This window comes from Puntigrus tetrazona, chromosome 1, assembly GCF_018831695.1.
Source record: "Puntigrus tetrazona isolate hp1 chromosome 1, ASM1883169v1, whole genome shotgun sequence".
NCBI lineage: Eukaryota > Metazoa > Chordata > Actinopteri > Cypriniformes > Cyprinidae > Puntigrus > Puntigrus tetrazona.
The window spans coordinates 6,184,282-6,209,007 of NC_056699.1; the positions used below are offsets into that span (position 1 = coordinate 6,184,282).

Sequence of the window (24,726 nt, forward strand, 5' to 3'; positions counted from 1 at the left end):
GCGTGTGATTGCGAGCGCACGCGTGTTAGGCTGTGGGTGCACATGTTGCATGTAATCCCGTTCCCGGGGAAAAGTCCTCTACAATCTTCACAGCAACAGCTGGAGTTACGGTGACAACACCCCATTATTGCTCCGGTAGCCTTGGCAACACCGTGGCGACACCACGCCGCTTGCCAGAGATAAGAGAGGTGGTTAGCGCCGAGGACAGGGAGCATTTAAATTCATCGCCCTCGTCTCTCATCTGCCCTCTCTCAACGCATTACTTTTATATAAATTAGATTCAATTCATTGTAGCACTGAAAAATGCGATCGGCTGTAAACGCGGCCTTTGAGAGTCAATGGGAACGCAGGGCGATGATATAAAGATGATGATGCTGCCTGTATTTAGAGATCCTCTAATATTTATCATCTGGCCCTCGATCTATACGTCTTCATCTGCGTCTCTCCCTCACTGGTGCGGAGGAGAGTCGAACAGTCAAGCTTTATTCTGTCAGGCTGTAATTAGTTTTCAGATTCGATGACACTTCTTTTGTTTATTCATCCTTCGCGGTGTCTTTTTCCTCACTGAAGCGTGGCTTGGAGGAGTAACATCCTTTATATCAGATGAGAAATAAAACCGTGTTTCATATTCTCAGAACGCTCCCTCACTTCTCTCTGAATTCTCCCCGCTCCCTCTCACTATTCTTCTCAAAGACTTTAACTTTCGTGTTTCCTTTCTTTTTTCCCCCATCCCACTCTCCCTGTTGTCTTGTTCTGTAATTCCCTTCCTCTCTCCTTCCGTCCATATGTTTGTTGTGCTTTTCCTCTAAACTCTCGTTCAGATCTTTCTCTCTCTTTGCTGATCCTAATGTCTGTATGTTGTTTTTGTAACTTCCTGTAAACGAATCCAATCTCCAGCAGATGTAGGGCACTCAAGGAAATAAAGTCAGCAATTTAAGTTGTCACTCTGAACTCTGGGGAGTCGGTCAACTCGCTAATGCTATATGCTGCGCTGCAATCAGACAATCGCTAATGCATCTGGCATTTGTTCTGTCTGACCCTGCATGCATTAAACCCATAATAACAATCTGAAATGCGAAGAAAATAAACTGATTTTTGACTAAAGCAACTGCGAATTTTTTTTAATACTACACTACTAAACAGAAAAAGACATAGCAGACAACAATAATAACAGCATTAATAATAATAATAATAATAACACATTTCTCTTGCAGCTCAGAAAACTTCAGAGTTTTAAAAGAGTTTCTTCAAAAAAAAAATAAATAAATACAAAATGTTTCCAATCCTTTTGCTGTCTAGGAGAAACAATTGAGATATTAACTAAATCTCATTTGCGATTCTTCTTTCCTACTGGTTGTTTTTCTGCACCATTTAACACAATTTAGTCACATCCTCATGAACGTAAAGAGTTTGAAGCTTTCTCTTGGTAAAACTGAGCGTTTAGAAATGCCTATGACTGCTAACGCTAAAATCAAGATTAAAAGTCAGGCTTGTTTTTCCAAACACTTTGTTCAATACGCTCCCCGCTCTTTTACTAAATAGAAAAGGCATGGTTGATGCGATGTCTTGTAAGACCTACTGTAGAATCTATTTTCAAGAGCTGAGCATCCTGTCCAAACCAGTCATAACATGACAGGTCTCCAGCAATAAGTAATATCTCTTCTCATTTAAAGTGAAAATGCTGCATGGCATGACACAAATCACAGCCAATCAGAAAATATTCCATGTTTAATATAAAATTATGTGGACAGTGATTTTGAATCAGGAAGGTTTTACAGTAGGCAGCACTCCCTAAAATAGAAACTAACTTATCCCTTCGCTTGACATGGCTAGTCAAAAGAGGAGAAAAATATTTTTATAGTATAAAATCAAATGTGGTATAAATGTATATTCCTATGGGTTCCTGCAGTTAAGATGTGTCTATCGACAAAAAGTAGAAGCACGTAGGGTTCTTATAACTGCCTGCAGTAAAAAGCATTTAACAGCAATAAAATTTTGGGTGGGTGTCAAGATCCCACGCATGAGGAGACAAGCGATTGAGCAAGCCAGTGGTCAACCATTAAAAATCCTTAAACGGCTGCTGTCTCTGGCCTAAAAATCTTCAACAAGTTTTGTAAATGGACCAGGGATCAGTCACTAATGAACTGTGTAATATCGTTGAGTCACTCATCCATAAAGGGAACTACGCTTTACTTACAGTTATTCAGTCTGAACATGGGTTTTTTTTGTGACGTGTTGCCTGAAGGAGTTGTTTAATTAGTTCAAGGAAGATGTATTATTTGTGGCGCACAGCTGGCTATTACAAAACATCTGACAGAACCATTTGACATTCAGAAGTTCACCTTGGATTTAGCAAACTACATTTGAAGAATCATTCCTAGGCTAAATGGTTCACTTACCAAGACATCTGATTTGGTTCTTACAGCTTTGGAATGCCATGAATATAGGATTCTATACATTTTTACTGGCTACATAGATGTTTGGACCTTGAGAAAAGCTGCAAACTTACATTTGAACCAAATGGAGAAGCTGCAATGCAATGTTATTTGTCTTTGCAAATTGTCTTTGTGTGGGGGTTCAGAATGTTTAAAAGGCTTTCTTTTATTTTTTTTAATATCTCTCGCTCTCTGTATCTGTTTGGTAGAGGTCAAACCAATCATGTCAAACCAACTGTGTGATTGTAGGAGTGAAGACTGCAGGACTAAGTCGTTTCATGAGTCACGCACTCTTAGATACAACAAATAAATTGGATACTGATTCATAATATTATAAACATTTACCTATTTATTATTATACATTATATTCATGTTGCTAATTGTGCTATTCAAACTACGGACATTCACATGCAGTACTGAATCAAAATACATATGCATACACTATTCTTCCTGCTTTGGGTTAAGGCATAAAATGCATTGTGTAATGTGTTCGTGCTACAGACACAGATGAAACCACAAATCATGTTGCTTGCTGAGGAGAGGTGTGCTATTACATTTCTAAGTGATCAGATTTATGATTTGCGCCTAGGGCAGGCAAAAACTGGTGTAAAAGTACCACAAACTTTCATTGAGGGAAAGAGCGAGAGCCATTATCTAGGTAGTAGAACATCAGAGACTTTGGGGCAGGCTTTTTAGATTAGCAAACACCAGAAGACCATAGCAACTGCACAGCAACACACTAAAAACAACTCAGAACACATTAGCAACCACACAGCGATGTCCTGGCAATCATCCCAAACACCCCAGCAGATATTAAGATCTGGAATATCCAAGCCAGAGAATGTTCATTTTCACATTTCATTTTGAAGAGATAGTTCACCCAAAAATCATAATTCTGCCATCATTTACTCACCCTTACATCTTTGTTTTTCCTGTGGAACAACACAAATAATTTTTTTTAAGAATATTAGTAACCAAACAGTTTTGACTTTAAAACCAAAACACTAAATGTTCCTTAAAATTAAAAATTCCATATAGGTTTGCATATTACAACTATCCCTTTACATTTTTCCCAGACATTTTCACATTCAGCAAGTGCATTCCCTTAATGTCACTAGTGATTTTGTGAAAGACCCTGAGATAATGCAAATAACTCTCAATTAGTCTGCCTTTGTTCTACCTAATGTTCATCAGTGCCATATTAATCTTAAGTGTAGCTGGGATTAAATCCTTCGGGGAAGTTAAAATAAGATAAGATATGCACATCACCTTGTACATTTTAACCTACAATCTTGATGTTGATAAAAAAATGAATCAACTACTCATAAGTTTCTTGGCAAAGCTTCTTTAATAGCTGAGCTTTAAAGAAAATACAGTGTTTACCTTCGACAGAGTAAACTCAGCAGGAATGCTGGCAAAATGGCATCTCTAACACTAATAAATGAAAAATTTTCTTGTTCTGAAATGGAACAGAGCTACTGTATCTCCCTCTCTCCCTGATTTTTTTTTTTGTTAGTGTGCGAGTGTGTTTATACTGCACACTTCCCACGCGCAGTGAGCCCATGACTTGCATAAGAGAACCTCACCTCTTTAACTCTCTCCTTCACACACACACACAGAGACACAAATACACACAAAACCACAAATCAAACTCGTACTAAGCAGACTGATATTTCTTTAAAAACCAATAAAATAAGACATTTTTTAAAAGGTTGGAAGCTGCGGAGTTAAATAACACACTGCGATGTCAAAACCAAACCACCAGTACTGGATGATAAGCAAACCATAATAAGCATTAAGCTTTAAGTTCATGGTTCAGTTCACTGATAGCATATGCTGCGAACACAAAGCACTTCAGGTCATTTCACAATTACAAATATCTTTGGCCTTTACGCGTTACTTAAACATATTGACCAAACAACACAAGATGGACAATTTATCTACTTTTATAGAGATGACAGATGAGAAGTATATATAACAAATATAAAAAAAAATGTAGAAATTAAGTTTGGTGTCAAATACAATTCTAATTTGCACTTGTACTTTATTTAGAATAGACTTACTAAATATTACAACAGATTGCTATTTTAAATAAATGTGTTTTTTTTTTTTTATCTTCTATTCATCAAATAATGCACATGAAAATATGAGAAATGTTTCTTGAGCAGTAAATCAGCATATGAAAATGATTTCTTCACACTGAAAACTGTAGCAATGATCCTGAAAATACAGCTTTGCCATCACAGGAATAAATTCCATTTTAAAATATATTAAAATAGAAAACCATTGAAACTGAAATATTTCACAATATTATCATTCTTGCTGCATTATGATTAGTACATCACACAGCATGAACACTTTTTAATACAGAGTGTAATATAATAATAATAATAATAATAATTATTATTATTATTATTATTAACAACAACTTTTTATTATTATTCAGGAAGAAAATATAAAAATATTATATTTAATTCAACATCTGAAGTAGATTAAAACTTCAGTTCTTGTAAAATCTAAAAATTGTGTTCTTGTTTTAGGACAACTTTGATCCACTTTTTTGATCCACTTCAAATGCTGACTACTGTATGTATATTTGTAGCGAGACATGCAGCTGTGTCATCTCGCCTCTTGTACTTCTGAAGCTATTTAGAGTCTCATAACTACATTTGTTTAGTTACATAAGACTGCCATTTAATATTATTTATTTAGATAAAAAAATATGATAAACAACTAAAATGGAACTCAGTGGAATTGTGTGTGTGTATATATATATATATATATATATATATATATATATATATATATATATATATATATATATATATATATATATAAAATGGCTAACCAGAGTGGATTGTGTACTGTCTGCTCTGGATGCTTTCAATTCCTTTTGGCAACAGTCTTATGTATGTAAACCTGTAACCACAGCGACAGCACATAAAAGATGTCAATGTTTATTTCTATACCATCTATAAAAAATATTTTGTATTCTAAATAGTTTGGCATCTCAGGCAACTCCAGACGTTTCTATTCTTTAAGATGCGTGTAAAATTCTGTTCTGCTTTGGTGCAATTCAGTTTTTTTACTACCACCACATATTCCCCACACGTAACGGCTTTATCTCACTCTCGGACACAATACCCCATTCACTACCATTTTTCATAACCGGAGAGATGCTGACAGGCCTAACATCAGTGATTGACAGCAAAGAGTAACCCACAACGTACGTGCTAATGTCATGTGCATGTCAATGACTAGATCACTGCAGTTCATGCCGCAACAACTTAACTTTTTCATAAAACACGGCTGTGAGTCATGAAATTTAAAAGGTAGTCACTGTCATTACACAGTAGATTTTTCTCTTCATAACTGAATTGTGCATGAACATAATCTGAACAGGACTGACAACCATATTCTGAAGCTGCGTGAGTACAGACATGCTACACTTTTGCTGTTCAATGAAAAATAAGTCATCTGTATGTATGCTGTATACCTTTAGTAAATCAAATATGTTTTCTTTGCCCTTCTCGAAGTACATAACGCAGCTGGACTGAGAAAGTCATCTGACTTTTCGTAATTTCAAAAGAACATTTTACCTTTTGAAGCCAGTTGGTAAAATGTCCACTTGTCAATAAAAAACTGATTTCTGCCTGCGGCATAGTGGGAAGACTCCATCTTTCTCTCGCTTCCTCTCTTACTTTCTATTGTACTCCTGAAGGAATGTAGAGGACACTCCAATGGACAAAAAAAAAAAACTAGCTAGAGTTTCTTAACTAAATTGGTTTATTTGCATACGACTGCAATTTTAATTTGATTTTGCTTGATTAGTTAAAAAAAGATGAGGCCAATAGATGATAACTTTGACTATTTTACAATGCAGTATTAAAGATGGCACTAACATTTACTCAAAATGTAACAAAAAAATTCATCAAGAGTTTGACTAAAACTTGACTAAACAAAAACAGGACATGGTTGACTAAACTAAAATGTCTAGACTAAAATACTGAGATTTTTAGATGACTAAAACCTGACTAAAAATTTATAGGTTAAGGCAAAAACTAACAAAAGACATTTAACACGGTCAGTGAGCACTATTCTTTTATTATTCATAGACTGTATTATGCACCTAAAGGTGGGTCCACAAAGCATACACATTTGATTACACTGTAAAAGATTATTATTGTGTAGGCTACACAACTATAAAAATGCCTACATGCCATAATGGATTGTCACTGCATGTATCAGAATTAGACTACCAACTTGCTTGTGCACAAGCAGCTACGTTTCCTCTCTGGATAGACGTTTAGTCTTTCAAAATCCCCCAAATTAATAGCAGATTGTGAGCACAACTGGCTCCTATAGGAAGTAGGAGATAAACTCTGATTGGTTTATTACATGTTATGCAAACGCACCCATTGCTCATTAAGAGAACGGGGACAACCTTTTTAGACTGACTGTTTTTCCCATCATTAAACTAGCAAAGGTGTACCTGTACCTGTACCTGCATAGCTGGCACTTTAGACCAGAGGTCTTCAATCCTGTTGCTGGGGACCCACTGTCCTGTCTGCTTCAACACACCTGCAAGTGTATTTTCAAGCAATCTTGAGGAGACTGATTAGGCGCTTCAGGTATGTTTGATTAGGGTTGCAGCTGCAGGACAGTGGGTCCTCAGAAACAAGGTTGAAAGCCTATGCTTTAGACTATGTGCTTGGATCATAAAATAGAGCCCTAAGGCTAAAATTGAAAATAGCTGAAAAAAATAAACACTATTGGGGACCCCCTGCCTCTTATCTGATCTCTCTTCTAACGAGCTAATGATCTGAATCAGGTGTGAGACATGCGGAATGTGCAAAGCTGGGGGTCTCCTGGCCTGGAATTGAGAACCAGTGACTTAACGCACTTTCACCATAAGAATACCTACACTTGCAGTTACTTTTAATCATCTAGTCTTTTTATTATCTTTGGAGCTTTTCTCAGCAAACACTAACATACATGATAAATTTGATTAGTTAATTGCCATGTCAGGTCATTGATTTAATTATAATATTTAATCGGTTAACAGCACATTACTAAAATCATCTATAACATTTACTACCTGCGGAGCAACAACTGTGCAATTAACATGCTGCCGTCAAGGTATTTACATGCATAAATACATATTTATGTATATATCCGCTGATGAGATACAGATCAGGCATGTGATGCGCTGATATGATTGCATAATCATCCATTAAAACTTGTTGACAGTAGCACAGTGCAGCATGCTGTCAGTTAATTAATAGTGAAAGATTTCCTGTTGGACATGAACTGAGCTAACACTTAAATAAAATGACGGGGCAAAGGACGATAATGATACGTCACATAAGCGTAATGTGCATAAAAAGTTCTATTTCTGTAAATCTCTGGCAGACTCATAAACGCATGCACACACAGACTGAGGAAGGGGATGAGGCGCAAGGTCAGCCAAACTGCAGCATGCCCGGAGCAGACGGGGCTCAAGTGCCTTGCTCAAGGGCACAACGGAGGAAGGTTGTACGGTGCAGGGTCTTTCAGATACACTCTTCAAAAATGAAGGTTGTTCACTGATTCTTAGATGAAGTGAAGAACCCCCTTATTGACAAGAATCATTTTTCAGCGTGTTCTTGAGGAGAGGTGGTTCTTTATTATTGGTTTTGAGCCAATGAAAACATTTATTGCTCAGAGGTTCCTCTTTCAAAGTGCAAGAGACTTAATGGAATCCTCAGATGTTCTTCACTTTATCAATTGTTTCTCCAAAGGCATTACTTAGAGAACACAAAGGGACTAATGAAAGTCAGTTGTTGACATTCAGTAAATGAAAGCTAAAATTAGTAACTGCAGTTTTCGATGAGAAATGTTTGAATTTGCACTTTCACTCAGTCTTATACACTAAGATCTAGTGGTCGACCAATATATTTTTTTTGATGGGCAGTGCCAGTATCTTCAAGAGTAGGGTGGGTGATCATATGTATAACAATTGCTGACATAAAAAAACCACCAGTAAATTTAAAATATTTAAAAAGGAAATTTGTGAATTTTTTTCACAAGTAAAGAAGCTGTTAAAAATGCAAATAAAAAGGAAGTAAATACCGTTTGTAGTCAGAGTAGCACTAATTTTACACAGAACACAGTGAATATGACATTAACACAAAAAAGCAAGCATACAAGCAAACAAGATTTTATGTTCTAACAAGAGAATGTACTGTATAACTGGGAATGTCTCGGAATTTGCCACATCAGAAGTAGGTCAACACTTAACTCAAATCAAAACACAAAACTAGTGTCCAGTGCCTGTGAATATTACACAGAAAACATTTCATTATGAATCCTGTGTCTCTGTGTGAATGAATGGTACAAAAGCACAGGTTTGTTTGTTACGCACTTACTGTAGCGCGTGTGATGCTCAAGGTCAAAATTTGGTTAAATGTTTAATAAATTGCAGTTTAATATCGCAAGTTTCATGATTTAAATTAATCTGACATGCTTTCTGATTAATAAAATTTCACTTAGAGAAATTAAAATGGAAGAAATGGAAACCATAATAATTAAAACAAAAAAAAAAAATTGAAAAAAAAGAAAAACAGATTTCATATTTTCTGTCAGTGTTCAATTCACATGGACTGATTAAACGGAGTACATTTTTATACGGCCTGTCAATGCAGAGGATCTCACAGCTAAATTTGACAAAGTAATGTTTATTAAATATTCAATGGATTTAAATTAAATGCATATTAGATGCATATTACCCAATGTTGGTTAGTGCTTTGTGCATTTGTTAATAAATTTGTTACTAAAAATGTAATGCTATAATATGTTTTTTTAAATACCATGTACATTGTTCAAAGGTTCTGTGTAGTAATTAATTAGAACTGTTAGAAAGGGGCAGTAAACTAATGAAGAATGGGAGGAGAAAATTGTAAATAATAAAAAATTGTAATAATACTTACCAATATTATAGTTTTTAGACTTTTTGTTCAAACAAATGCAGCCTTGATTATAAGAGTTGCTTTAAAAACATTAAAGAGTAAATGGATTTAACTGGAACCTTTCAATTTAATGGTGTAGAATCTCACCATTTCCTCAGTTTCTCAGCCTGATTTTTTTTAAAAAAAGATCTGGAGAATGTACATGTACTGACATACAGTTTGGTAATAGAAAAGTGAGAAATGCAATTCTGCCTGAACAGACAGAGCATGGAAGTGAATCATAAGGGGTGATCAGTCCCACACACAGCTACTGTGGCCCAGCGCTTTGAACAGCTACACATTTCTGCATCTAATCCTACGCCAGGCAGTCTTTGATCATGCGATGACTGCTAGACCATTATGACCAAACATGGACATTTTCTATGAAGCAGCACCTAAAATAAATAAAGGTAAACTCTAGATTAGTGTCATCTTTAAAAGAAGTCTCACCAAAGGCTGCCTTGATTGGTTTAAAAATACAGTAAAAATTTATTTATATAGATTTAAAAAAATTCTCCTTTAACATATTTTGAAATTTAATTTATTCCTGATGGATTACTCCACTGTTTATTGTCACATGATCATTAAAAAATCATTTTAATATGGTGATTTGACCTTAACTTATTATTATTTGTAATTAAATTCACAAAGGTTTTTTTTGTTAAAACAAGAACATTTATTCAGAATATAATTTTTGGTGACAACTCAAGCTGCCTGATGCATAAAAAAAAAGATCAGATTCAACATATTAACATAATCTCTCGAACTCACATCGCCTGTCTTTATAATTCAGTCTCTCACACTCACACACAAAGAAAAGCCTCTGGCCCAAGACAAATCCGAAAAACAGTAGGAATTATGAGGTTAACGTTTCACTCTAAATGAATTAGCCTGTGTGTCTACTTCACTATACAATATTCATAAAGTTAGTGTCGCACAAAACGCAGAAGGCTGTGGAACAGGGAATCTAAACTTAGCCCTTAAAAGCTGCTTTCAAAGGTTTTTCCGAGTTGTTCTGCCCGTTCTTCTCCCAAATAGACTGTCATTTCCAGTGAAGGCAGCGCTAAGAGGGAAAATGACCTCATTCGGCCCTGAATGCAGCCACCAATCTCCATGTTAGCCGATTGTCCTTTACAACCCCAGGGAAAGAAGTGACGAGAGGAATAGGAAGAAAGAAAATAAGTGAGGATGAGAAAGACGTGTTGGTGGTCTGCCAGGGAGAGGGATCCTTTGTGTAGACCCTCTCTTCTGATAAACCCTGAAGGAAGAATGATAGAGAAAGAAAATAAAAGAACGGGAAAGAGAGAGAGATGGGGAGAAGGAAGGTTCACATATAGAGGGATTGCAGAGATTAAAGGAAGAAGGGACAGCCCGAAACTTGACAAAGGTCTGAAAGCTTTATCTTCTAAAAAAAAAAAAAAAAAAACCTGTAAAGCTCCATCTGATCCTATAGTTGAAAGCGCCACATACAGTATGGGAGCTTCCCTGTAACCTGACTTGAGGTGACACTGACTTGGCTAGAGATTTGTTATCCGTTTTCTTAATGACAGTAACTGAATGTAAATTAATTTCTAATTACATATCTCTGTAAGCCAAATCCATCTATAACAGCGTCTAAGAACTGCAGTGAGTCACTGTGGCACAGCCCAAAATAAGTAGGTGGCCATCAAGGCGCTACTGTTAGGAGAGAGAAGGATTTATCATACAGTATTGAGCGATGGCAGATCGTTTGTCCACTGTGTACCATTCCGGAGTCTTGTAAAGCATCTTAAATTACATTCCAGCTTAGGTCCGCCATTGTAACTTTATTTTGGTGTCTGCTTGAAGCGCAGCGATACATCACACAAAATAACGAAGGACAAGTTTATTTTGGCTTATACAGGACTTTCACTTAAGCTGTAGTGATCCCTCCTTGGGGGCATTTGGGAATGTAGGAACACAGGTGAAGTGTAAACAAGAGCTGGCTCGGTATTTCAAAATGACAGAATGCTGTTCTAAGCTAAATAAAAAGTGACATCTTAAATGACACAAAAACATCCAAACTATTTTCGTGCTGTAAAAATTTTAGTAATAAATACACTACAATTCAGTTAATTTTTTTATTGATACTAGATGCTTTTTCAAGAAAAATGTGTTAAACTGATTCAAACTGGAGGAAAAAGACTAAATACTTAAATATTGCCTTTTTATGCAGTGTGTAATGTAGCATCATGTTAATGCAAATAATATGCAAGCTAAACTTTTATGATAAGAAAAGTTATGTCTCTCCAAAAAAAAATCAACTCTGAACAGCATAATCGAGTCATTAGCGTTGACTATGCAGGGTAACACATTTGCATAATGCCCATCTATGTTCTACATTGGCCAGTTGTGCACAATTATATCTGCTCTCAAACATGCCATTTTACTGACAACTGCTTTTCTAATCTCAGGGAGTTCATTGCGGTATTCACAGACCATTTGCTCTTGAAGGACAGTAACCAGTTTATTCTGGACTAGCTGGCTCCACTGGGCCTGTAAGTTTTACAAAATAATAGATGTTTATATTTTCTATTGAGCATTCAAAACACAAAACTATGGCAATGGACTTGCGCTGTAAGCAGTAGAACAATCACAACAGACTGGGCCATCTGACCAATGAGAGAAGAGAAGGCTCACAGAAAGGAGGCGTTCAGAGAGCCTGAATCATAGAACTGAGAATTGTTTTGAGAATTGTTGGAAAATGAGGTGATGTTAAATGCATATTTTCAGAAAACAAATCACAAAATCATAGGAGAAACCCAAAACAATATTAGGATCCTTAAAATAGCATAACAGGGGAACTTTAAAAAATCTTACCAGCCCCAAACCTTTGTAATGTAGTATACATTATGATTTGAAATTCATTTTTCAATCACAAAGATGCCCTCTGTTTTATTACATATTTTATTTCAAATATTTATTTTTTGTGCTACAACAACATAAAACATAGAAGTAACATTAACCCATCCAGTGAATAAGAGTTTTATTGTGGCTGACATCATCAAACTAATGTCACGGTGACATCAGCAAAGTGTCTTATAATCTTGTTAAGAGACGAGTTGGCTTTTACCCTTCGAGTGGGTTTTCTGTGAGTTACTGTGTTTTTTACAGGCACTTATTTGGCACTGCTGATGACATCATATGATCTAATGTGCCAGTGCAACCTCAGTCTATTGTTAAATGAATAACAAGAAAATTTGAGAGTGTGTGGGAGATGGATAAGCGAAAAAGAAAAGGACTGTGTGTGTCTGTACACGTCCGCCTGTAAGTGTATGTTACATATTTAATTTATGTCAGCCCCTCTATTTTGTTCTTTTCTCCCATAATGCACCTCTCTAATACAGATGGGATAAAAGCAGCTTCAATGGGGCAGAAAACAGCTTTAGTGTTTAACTCTCCAGGTCTGGCTCTCTTTCCTTCTTTTCCTCCAGTTTTCTTTTTCTCTCTGTCCCCTCATATAGACCCTAAATGCATATACCCAGATCTCATTCCAGAAACTGAACATGCAAACCACATAAAGCAGCTCATCGAATATTCAGTCCTGCCCCCTCAGTGTACGGTAGTGCTCCCTGCCCTTTCTTTCCCAGATCAGAGGTGGAAACATGGATAAAAAGATGCGTCCCGGCGCCTTCATTTTTAATAACATAAGAAGGAAAATCTGGGTTTACAGTGAAGCGAAGCATCCTCCAGGACCCTCACTCTCAAAACACACTCACGTTCCCCCCAGAGTACACCGCAAAAAGACATGCAGTTGAACTTGATCAAAGAAGGCCAAGAGACACAGAGGTACAAGAGAGAAAGGATGTATAATACTATAGAGATAAAGGCCATTCTGAAACATTAATAAAGCAATAATTCACACAAAATCTAAAATTATGGCATTGTAAAATTACTCCACCCTTAAAAGTTGTAGCATTTTTTCCATGAAAAACCAAAATGACACATTTTGAAAAATCTTTACATGGCTCTGTCTAACGCCTTCTTATTTAAATCTCTTCTTTTGTGCTTCAAGAGGGAAAAGAATTACTACTATAATAGGTTCTGAACTTAGAGATCAACAGACAATCGATAACTGAGACGGGTCTACCTATAATACTGAAATACTAACAGTATAGTACAATTATATTCTTGACTTAATTTTCATCAAATTTGTTATTTAAATAAAAAAAACTTCAGTCATGTGCTAATAGCATCAAGTATGCAAAAACTAAAATTTAAAATAGCAAATGTGTGATAAACCAAGTAAATATGTCTAGACACTAAATTTATTCAATTTAACACAGTTAACTCGTTTAACTAATTTGACGCTGAAGCATTTTATTCTGATCAGCCCAATCAGATCTGACAGATTTAAAAAAACAAAAACAAATTATACTTAAAACATCAAAAGTGACAGTAAAACATTTAGAATTTTACAAAGATTTATATTTCAACTCAATGCTTTTCTTTTGAACTGTCCGTTCATAAAGGAACATTGGAAAATAATAAAATATTATACGTTCTCAACTTGATAAATGTTTTTTGAGCACTAAATGTGACAGTAAGAACTGAAATATTCAGCTTTGCCGACACAAGAATAAATTACATATGTATTAAACATTTTCCATGTATATAAAAACAGTTACTGTAATTGTAATAGCATTCTCACAATATTACTGTTACTGTATTTTAATCAAATAAATGCTGCCTTGGTGAGTGGATGACACATTTCCTACAGACACATAAAAAAATCTTACTGACTCCTTATTAAATGTGAAAGGATCTGACAGTAATTGTGATATTTTCTGCCTTTCTATTTTTGTTTATTTCAGACTTGCAAATGCACTGTGCTTGACATGTTATTGCACAGCCAATACAGCCAAGGCTGTATCAGCCTCGGTATCAAAAGGAACGCTGGGAGATGATTTAAAGAAGGGATGAGAAGTGTTATGGGAGACAGCAAGCAGGGGGCCTCTTAATGTTTGAGTTTCATTCACATCAGCCCCAGCATTTGACTCCCTAAGCAGCGCTTCCCTCCTGAAGAGTCTCTTCAATTATTACCCTCCAAGCTCTACAGCAGCACCGGGGCCTAATGTGTCACATATAAAGTTGGAGGATGTCGCTCAGAGGAAATTAGATAATGAAAAATCTGAACCATATGAATTCTAAGCAACTTTCAATATATACACTTGCCATCACAAATAACTTGTCATACATATAATGAAAGAATAAGCAGATAGTAAAACAAAATACTAAAGCAGGACTTAAAAGGAATCTACTAAATCACATAAAAACGAACCTTACATAAGAATTAAAACATCTAATCCATTGTCTGGTTTAAGTGAGAAACGTTTCTAACCACAAGCTTTGACAAACTAGCACAGTCCACTTACTTTGTGGTTGCATTTCATCTCTGTTAAAAGGGATTGTGCGTTCATCTAAAATTATCAAATCACTATTTGGAAGGGTAGTTTGAAGTGAACTCAGCCAGATGATGCAATGGGATGACATGGTCGTCTACAAGAAGTTTCTACGGTTCGTTGGTATGAAGACTGTGTAGCAATAGCCTAATAGTCAAATGTATTCGTTTTATAATGAATTAAAAATTAAAAAAAAAAATCATTGATGTTTAACGCAAAATAAAGACGGCACCAATGAATCGGTTTGTGATCATAAACTTTGATGCTAAACTCTTTGAGGCAGCTCTGTCACTACCCCGGCCTCAAGTTTCTGTCACACCCACACAACTGCAACCGATTTTGCTATAAACACAGCTCATTGCCAACTTTGCAGAAACAAATAGACAGACAGAGGGACAGTGACAGGAAGACTGGCAATCCGTCAGGCTATATCTGATGCAGATGGCATGACTGATAAAGAAAATCTGTCAGGTATCTGAATTGTGTCTCGTTTAATGCCACGCAGCTAGACAATCCAAAACATGGCACTGAATATTAGAAATCTAGCTTTCTGTTTAGGCCTTGGTGGAAAACATCCAAATGATGCCAAATATGATGAAATATTCTGCGGTGGATTGCTGTAAATGCAAAGTCAAAATACAGCACATAGAGCCAGCAAGGGAGTAATGAATGCTTACCTTTTCGGCCATTGTCATGGCAGAGCCGCCATGGATTCCCAGTATGGGCATGGAAGTCTGAGAGGAAACAAAGTCTAGCATCTGTGCCACGGCTTCCTGGTCCGTGCCGTCTCCATAGACCAGCCCGTGCAGTCTCTGTCGGGACATGAGCTCACACAGGTGCGTAAGCATGCTTCCTGGGTCCGTCTGGTTCACCTGGACACTGAGAACAGTCACATCCAGAGGCGCACCAATCCCACGAACCGGACGCAGGGCTGATTCGGATACGGTTGGGGTTTGGCCCAGTATCACCGCTACACTCAGGGATGGAGGCTTCTCTGCGGCCTGCGACCAACCCAGCAAAGCCCATAAGACCATCAAGCAGACTACAGCTCCCATCATTCCTGGCTTCAGCCCCTGTTAAGATGAGAAGTTTTAAAATCATTCAAAACAAGCCGACTTTCACCAATCAGCTTCACCCGATCTCAACTAGCCCAAAATCAGATAACGTAAATTACATTCATAAATTACTTTCGGCCTATTACTTTGCATGCAATGATTCAGAGGTAGAGGAACTGGGAAGCGAATCCGGAAGACACGCTTTTAAAGGTTAAGATGATATGGTGCTCTGTTCAGCTACTCAATCTTTAGAAGTCAATACTTTTCAATTAGCCTAAACAGTTAAATGGAACAGTGGTTCACTTATTAGCAATTAACGCTGATGTACTGTCTTACAATATGTCATCTTGGTCGCATTTAAATGGCCCATCTAATTGATAGGACTCTTCAATAGTTTATTACGATTCTAGGCGGAATTTGATGCCTGAATGATTCCAGATGGCTAGTGTAGCTGTCTCTTAAATTATAGTAATAATTGATGAAACCATGCACTAACTGGAATGCATTATAACTTCATGAGTAAGGAACAGCTTACACATGGTTAAATTTAAGTGCGCTGATGTCAGCGGTTCAAAGATGGTTCAATCTCGAGAGATTTAATGTACAAGTCAACTTAGGAATGAAGGAAACTGTACTTATGGCTTAAAGGAATAGTTCACTCTAAAACCCTATTCAATATTTACTGTAAGGAAAACTGCAGTGTGAACATCTTTCCAATAAATCTCCTTTATTGAAAAACCATAAAGATTTGGAACAACTGAACAGTGAGTGAATGACTGACAATATTCTTTTAAGTTAAAAGGGGGTATTGATTTTTTTCTGTTCATTTGGATCCTTTTATCAAGGTGGAGAGATACTTTGCTATCAAACATTCTTTGATAGCAAGATTGATCGAATTCACTCTGAACTTTTCACTCTAAGAAATGTCACTGGATACACCTGCTTCGTCCCTGGAGTTTAGTCATCAGTCATATCCGTACCTCCATTTCATTCACCGACTACCTTGAGCCATAGCCAATAACCACAAATGAAAAAGTACTCAGGCGATGTTGAGAATTATAACAAAAATATATTAATTAGTAGAGTCAAGTATCCTGTTTCTCATTTGACTGGTAGAGAAGGACACTGGTAACACACAATCAGGGCATATATACAATAGCATCATGAAATCTCTTAATATACTGTATGTGCCAGGGCATGTAATTTAAAATCAATACTCATCATGACACAAAAATCAATAAAATGAAATAAACCCTAGCCTCCACAGCTTGAATTTTGGGATTTTGTTTGGGGTGCTCAGCAATGAATGATGTGATAAGAATGTGCTGCCATCAGCTACTATGAAAACTACCATTTTATATCACCAGTCCTCAACAAAGGACAAAGCTTAATGCAGAAGCTCATGAATGCACAGCTTAACAGAAACGTCCTACATTGGAATATTAGATGGAATATTTTTTGCAAAGACTTACTATACATGTGGATAGTTGAGAATTAATAGACATGAACATTTTCAACATCAGCACATTTTTAATTTTTAATAATTTTATCTGCCTTTCATAAATAAAAAGTCTCTTAAGGACTCAATTATATATATATATATATATATATATATATATATATATATATATATATATATATATATATATATATATATATATATGCAATTAATATACAAATTTTATTATGCATGAGCAGAAGTGAATGACTGTTACTGATACAATATATAATTCCTCCTACAATGCCATTTTATAATAAATTAAGCAAAGCCTTGTTTAACACTTGATAAACTAATAATTTATTGATGCATTTTTCAATTGTTGGCAAACACTTATAGCAGATAGTAAGCGGGTTTGGCTTCTGACAGCTTAAACATTCGGCTGTATTGTGAAGCATACTAATTAGTGCCAATCACATAATTGCCTAATTGCGTTCTTGATGGTTGCACTGGTAGTTTGTGAGGGTCCAAAAGTGGTACATGCCTCAATGACCACATTAGAGATTCCAGAGACAGGCAGTTGTGCTCTGTTACCCCTGTAACTTTCTCATTTAGTATACTTGCTAACGTCCATAATTGGCATTCTCACGGAGCTACGCCCGCAAAGCAAGCATGCCCTAAAGTCTACCCCGAACTAGCACTTAGCGTTTGCAAATGCAGTGCATCACTCTGCATCTCGTTCACTCGTCCTGCATGTGCACATGTCATATTTGTTGGACGTTTTACAAGTAAACGGTGGGTAATGTTTTCAGTCACATAAGACGTCACCTTCACCCTAAGCTTGCAGGATGCAACTGAAGAGCGGCCAAGGATCAAAATAAAGACAGTTCGTTTCGCTTACATACAAAAACAGACCCATGGATTTTTTACGCATCAAAATTTAAGCAACGTTGCCAAAAGCGTCTTGCCAATAGGAGTGTTTGTACAAGTGAGGTTTGAGTATATGCCTGGAAGTACCAACCACAGTTTTGATGGCCTGTCACAGCCCATATTTCATAATTCAAAACCACAGCATAAAGTGCCAAGTGCAGATCGGCTCCTCTGTTAGCAGAATATCACCGCTGAGATCACTTCTCTTCGCAAGCGAATGGGGAGGTTGTGGGTGGATTTCTGAGTTTGACTGTGTGGAAAGGTGGAGGGGTCAATAGTTACGAGTACTCTCAAAATAAGCACCTGCACTAGGTCCTCCTCCCCCATCCATCTCTTTTCCTGACCAGCACGTACGCTCCTATAGTCTCCGTTTACGGTCCAAAACAAATTGAACCTATGCATTTGAATGCAGACGGTTTACAAAATTTATAGAAATCTGTGGTGCTACATAGTCCGTTTTCTCTTTCAGGTCAGCTGCCGATAGGGTGAAGCAACAGTTGCTATGCGAGTTTAAAGTCAGTACGTATTACAGCCAATTTCATTTTAATTGCAAGAGACTTAAGGTAACTCCACTGCCCCCTTGAATCCTGACGTTTGGTACCACCACAAGAGCGCATTAAGTATGTTCAACATGGCAGCGCATTAGCCAAGTGCTCATGTCTGCGTTCACGTATTTGATTAAATTATGTTGCTTGCCTAAGGCATCACAAGAGTTGGCCCGATATAGCAACTGTAAGAATGCATCGCCGTTTATATCTGGGCGTTCAGTTAAGGTCATTTTATCAAGACATGTATAAGTCTCTATACATGAACGTGTGGGAAGGAAGGGGGAGGTTTAAAAAAAAAATATTTCAGCTTCTAAAATAGTATCCTCCGTTGCAGGAAAGACTATTTCAGGCCTGGTCCTGTAAGCAAGAGGAAAACATCAAAAATGTGCTTGGACAACGTGACTGCACCCAAATCTGCAAGTCCCTCATTCCCCGTTTAGAGCGAACCCGCGAAACAACGGCGCCCCCTGTCGGATCTCCCTCCCAGCCGCTTCACACCTATTACCAAAACCTTCAATATTTAAAACCCATCTTACCTTGCGTGTCACGAGGTGTCAGTGAAGAAGACTCGCCGTGGTTGAAATGTGCCATCTGTGAAACTGACCGACGTCTTGTGAATGCTATCCACCAAGATTTCCTCACAGGGAAGGCGCGTTTCTCGGCGCATTTTTTTCCAGACCTTCGGCGAACCACCTTGACGGGAGCTTAAGTGTTCAGTGTTCTGGGGGAAAAGTCAATCGAAATCCTTACACCGGGGTAGCAAAAATGACAGAACCCATTATTTAGTGCATTTCTATAACTTCTCGCTCGTGCTCAGTGGTCTGCGAGAGACAAGCCACGCCGAGAGGCTTCGCGAGTGGGCAAACTGATCTGCGTGGAAGCGTAACGGTTCCCCCGCACGGAACCAAGTCACCTCGGAGGCTGGCTCCAACACGCACATAAGCGGGTTTCAAACAACACCTATCGGTGAGCGTCGAGAGTGTGGACAGTGATTGAAAGGTGTGTGAGAGACCCGGCGTGTTTAAATAACGGCCGGTGTGGTATTCCCCTCACGCGCGCGCGGGGTTCGTCTCTATGTAGGGCGCTCGCTCGCGCAGCAGGTGTTGCGCATCAAGGCGGCTGAAATAATTTCTCCCGTCACAAAAATAAGCCGACGGTTTCGTCAACGGGAAGCACCGACGACTCCCGCTCGGCTGCGAGTGCGCGAGCCCACATTTTGGTAAGGGAAAATAAACACGCTCTTTGATGTTTTACTGAAAGTAAAAAGAGAGCAACTCACCCAATATCCCCGTTATACATGTCCAACACACCGGTCGGGAAATTAAAGCGCGTCCTCGGTGGTCTTCATCGTATAACCTTGATCTTTCTTTATAAACAAATCCGTCAAGTTCGGCGCTCTTAACGGCGTAATTCCACCAGTGTCCTTGTGTTTACCGTGTCCGTTCCTCACGCAGATTAACCAGAAAAAGGAAAAGGGAAAAAACCGTTGAGTGATTCAGTCGACATACAACGACCACTTGGATTTTTCACCTTAATATTTCTGTTATCTGTTTTCTGAAAGCCGAGTGCTTTCCGCAGTGGAGCTTGTGGAACAGGTCCGTGTGCCGCCTCTGAGGGGGATTCCGTCAATATCGCATCCTTTTGGGGAAAAACAACAGCGACGCGCCGTTTCCAGTCGTTAGAACGTCGATAACGGGGATGAGGTGTATTTTGGATAGAGGTTCCTCTGCGACACCATCGACTGAACTCGAGACATCATGGCAAACTGTCGAGCGCATGTACGCTCCTTAACATCTCAGCGCTGAATTGAGACTGTACTTGCCAATGCCTCCCACGCGCTCCGCGCCAAATTCAACTCAATTCTCTTACCTTGCCACCTATAATTAAACATAAACATACGTTTCATATACCGATTTTCCGCCTGTCGATGCACAAGGACCGGTCTTATCTTTTAAAAATTTGAGGAAAACATTTGGTTATGAGGCGCGTTCATATTTCCATCCAACTTTACAGACCATTGCTCCTAGGCGCACACTCCATGTCTCGAGTAGATTGAGGCTCTCTCTCTCTCTCTCTCTCTCTCTCTCTCTCTCTCTCTCTCTCTCTCTCTCTCTCTCTCCATCACACACATGAATACAGTCAAATGATAATGAGCACCATTAACAGTCCTTGCGCGCGATGGGCGCGTCAAAACTGTGGAAAATTCTCAATCGCACGACGCCTCAGTAAACAAGTCATTTTCCCGCTAGATATTGCAAAACCAAGTCCCATCCACGGTCGCCTCCACGTGTTAAAGAGAGCAAAACAGTTCAACGAACCGACTCCTGTCTGTCTCAATGAAAACGGCGATTTTGGGCTTGCTCCGTTTGCGCCAAAATTGGTGGTTCGTTATGAGTCAGACGCTCCCAGCTGTGTAATTTCCCTGTAGGAAAACCACGGGAGACGTTATGATCCTCAACTCATGCAATTAAATCAAATGATTTTATGCTCTAAGATCATTCACCCAGTCAAAGGGAAAACTGCTTGACAAGTCTATTTAAAGTCTTTTAAACTTTAAGCTTATGACCGCGTGTTTAAGTATAGATATTCCGAAGGCACGTGTCCCCTCAGATTTTTGAGCCAAGTGGATTTTAATGCAAATATATGTATCTTTAAAAATTAAGCGGCACCATTACTGTGGGTTTTTTTTTTAAGTGTTTGCCTTCTGGTAATGTCTAACCTTACAAAATCTGCTTCACAGAAAGTTCAGCAGATTACCAAAGAATTAATCAAATGAAACACCATCTGATTCTTTAACCAATAAGAGCACAATACTCGGCAATGTTTTATTAAAATTAATTTTGAAGATTCTCTCCCCAAAATAACACAGAAAATGCTTAATAAAAAAAAACAACCTGGGCCTAGTCATGTCTTATCTCGCCTAGGGTACTAGTGAGTCAGAATTGCCACTGGTGCACCCTGAAAAAAAACGATATATTTAAAATATATTTCTAAAAGAGATGGTTAAACCTTATTTGAAACATTAAGATCGATTTTTTTTAGCATTTCTGGCGCTTTATACTGACATTCACAACACAGACCAGCCAGCCCACTATTTTATGGTTACCAGGAAACTACGTTTCAGTATGATGTAACACTACAAAACCATTTAACATATATATCATTTAACCATTTAGCATAAACACACGCAGGCATGCATCCGTAAGCTGTGCCTCAGGAGCATTCATTGTTTTGCTGTTTGTCCTCATGAGCATTATAATTACTTCTTTATAGGTCAGCCTTTATATATTCGTATTTAGAAATTACCCACTTTGACAACCTACTTTCCGCAACTTGATTTTGAAGAAATAAAAGCATGCAAACCACTGTAAAGTGGATCTGACTTATCTAAACCCATATACGTCCTAATGCACTGCTACTATTTGTTTCCCCCCAGCATTTTTTGTCTCCCTCGGCCCATGATCGTGTTTTCCGAATAGGCTGGAAAAGGATGTTTTACAGTCCAGTAAACAAATCTCAAGATGATAAACTTTACCATTTGTAACAGCAGGTCCATTGTGATTATCCATGTCTGTGTATCTAAGTTTGGAAACCTATGCCCATTATCTGCTTGCTTGAGCAAATAATGCAAATTCATGGCTCAGAGGGAACTCTGATTTGCTTTGGCAGGCAAGATTTTCCTTTTATTTTTCAAATCATACATCATCTCATATACAGATCACATCAGCAAATGTTTCAGAACGTTTACAGTAGCAGAATCTCAGTGCCTCAAACAGGAGAGAATGGAGTCAACAAGGGCAAGGTTGAGCGTTCTGATAAAACGTATGGAATGTAAATGGCTTTAGATACAATTATCTAACAAGCGCATGTTTTTCTGCTAGGTATCCACTCTATTCATTAATTTGTTGTGTAGTTTGAAAACACGGGTTTGCGTTTATATGTGGGCATGGAAGCAGTATCGAAGCCCCAGAGTATCCGTAACAATTATTAACAATTCTTTTATGCCGCGTGTGAATCACTCAAAGACACGAGCACTTATTTGCTTGTATTAAATCAGCCCTAATGCAGAGTTAAACTGGGTCAAATTAGGAGTTGTTTACTTATTAAATGAAAGCCCAGAACTGACTTGAAAGGAGTCGCAGGTAATTATCCAGAAAGCTCATAATGAAACAATTTTACGACTGAGAACAAATAATAAATTTTAGGCACATTTTCTTTTAAGGAGCGAGCTGCACACGAGACGATATGCTCGGGCAATAGACGCAAAGCTCATGTTGACTAATGAAGATCACATTTTCTTGGACCGTTTGGATTTACAATAAAGGTTTTATTCCCCAAACATCAATAAATTGTAATTCCGATGCAGACGAAATAAAGCGAGCGCTAAATACAGCAAGGCAACGGCTACAGCGTCACAAAATATACACAACTTCATGAATAAATGAAGAAGGAATTAAGAAATAAAGGAGTAAAGAAGAAATGGAAGAGAGGTTTGCATGAGTCTGTCATGAGCACAAAAAGTGGGAAAATTCTGTCTCCATGGTAACCCAATTTTCAGTGTCACCACTTTTGTTACCAAACAGACCATGCTACATTACATAAAACACACACTCACACCCCCCTTCACACAGACAAATGTGCACACACACTCGCAAACATACATTCGCCCAATAGAACAGCAGCGTTTCACTCTAACAGTAGTATTTGCATGACAGCGTTAGCTTTGACACAGCATAATATCTCCAGAACAGTCATCATTTTTTTTTTAAGTTTAAGTAGTCAGAGAGTAAACTTTTACACTTTAGCACTTTAGCACCTTATCTGTACCAGTGACATCTTGAGCGATTCAAAACTAAACACTTAGACGTCAATTACTATAACATTAATTATGCAGTCATGAAACATATTGAAACTAATTGCAGACGCAATTAGTTTACACGAAATCTAATCTTAGTCCCAATGCATCTTTCTTTATACACAACATACTAATACAAATGCACTCGGCGAGCCCTAATGCACGTGCATGGCCTCACGTATAACATGCATGCTTTTGCACATATTGTGAAAATCACATTCTGCACATAAGCTCGAGAGACCGGTAGGGTGTTTATAATGTCTTTAAAATGATCTGTAGCTTTTGGTTTGAATTAAAACCTATCTTTATCTAATTTATAACGCTAGATAATACAGAAAACAGCCTCATTTGTCCTCGAATGCAGTGATTCATTCACTGGAAAAGGCTTATTGTCTCATTTTATTTGCGATGTCATTTTGCAGGATGTCCAATTTCGTAGTAAATACTTCAATTTATTACACTGATTCCTGCTTTATGCTTTCGGTGCAGAATGATACAGTGCACAGTGTGAAATGATGTTGAATAATGGATGCAGTATTATCACAATGCAACGTGGAGGCTGCCAAGCAATCTTCCAAGAAACAATACATACTAAATCAGAGGTCATCTCAGGCCAACAGTGTTACTAATTCAATAACAAAAACCATCACAAATGCATACAGTACATTAAATATTAAAGACAAACTATTGAGGTTTTCAGAGCGCCGTGTATTCGATATCCATCACATGGTCAGAATTAGAATTTTCATTTTATATTAAAAATAGACAGCTTTGCAGTTTTAGGTATATGCAATTATAGACGAGTGGAGGGGGAAAAATGTCTATATTTAAATTGAAAGCATTTGTATAACTGAACCAGATCCTTTTTTTGTCTTCAGGTCATTAACATATTTCAGACCCATGTCACGTTTCTGAATTGGTCTGAAATTTGTCCCATATATAAAACAACTACTTTGTTAGGCCTACTGTTCTGGCAAAAAAATGTGACATCTGGTCAACGTACTTATAGGATAATTTCCTTTTTGATGATGGTAATTTCAGTCAGATGATCCAATTAAT

General features: G+C 37.7%; 1 protein-coding gene across 1 annotated transcript in view; it reads right to left on the minus strand.

The window, feature by feature from the left end:
• Positions 1-20,865, minus strand: part of grin2ab (glutamate receptor, ionotropic, N-methyl D-aspartate 2A, b) — a 66,524-nt gene extending 45,659 nt beyond the window's left edge. The window contains exons 1-3 of the mRNA XM_043241594.1: positions 20,092-20,865; positions 19,349-19,533; positions 15,519-15,914 (exon numbers count right to left, since the gene is read on the minus strand). Of these exons, the coding sequence (XP_043097529.1) occupies positions 15,519-15,899 (381 nt within the window). The 5' untranslated portion in view covers positions 15,900-15,914; positions 19,349-19,533; positions 20,092-20,865. The remainder of the gene's footprint in view (positions 1-15,518; positions 15,915-19,348; positions 19,534-20,091) is intronic.
• Between the last annotated feature and the right edge of the window lie 3,861 nt (positions 20,866-24,726).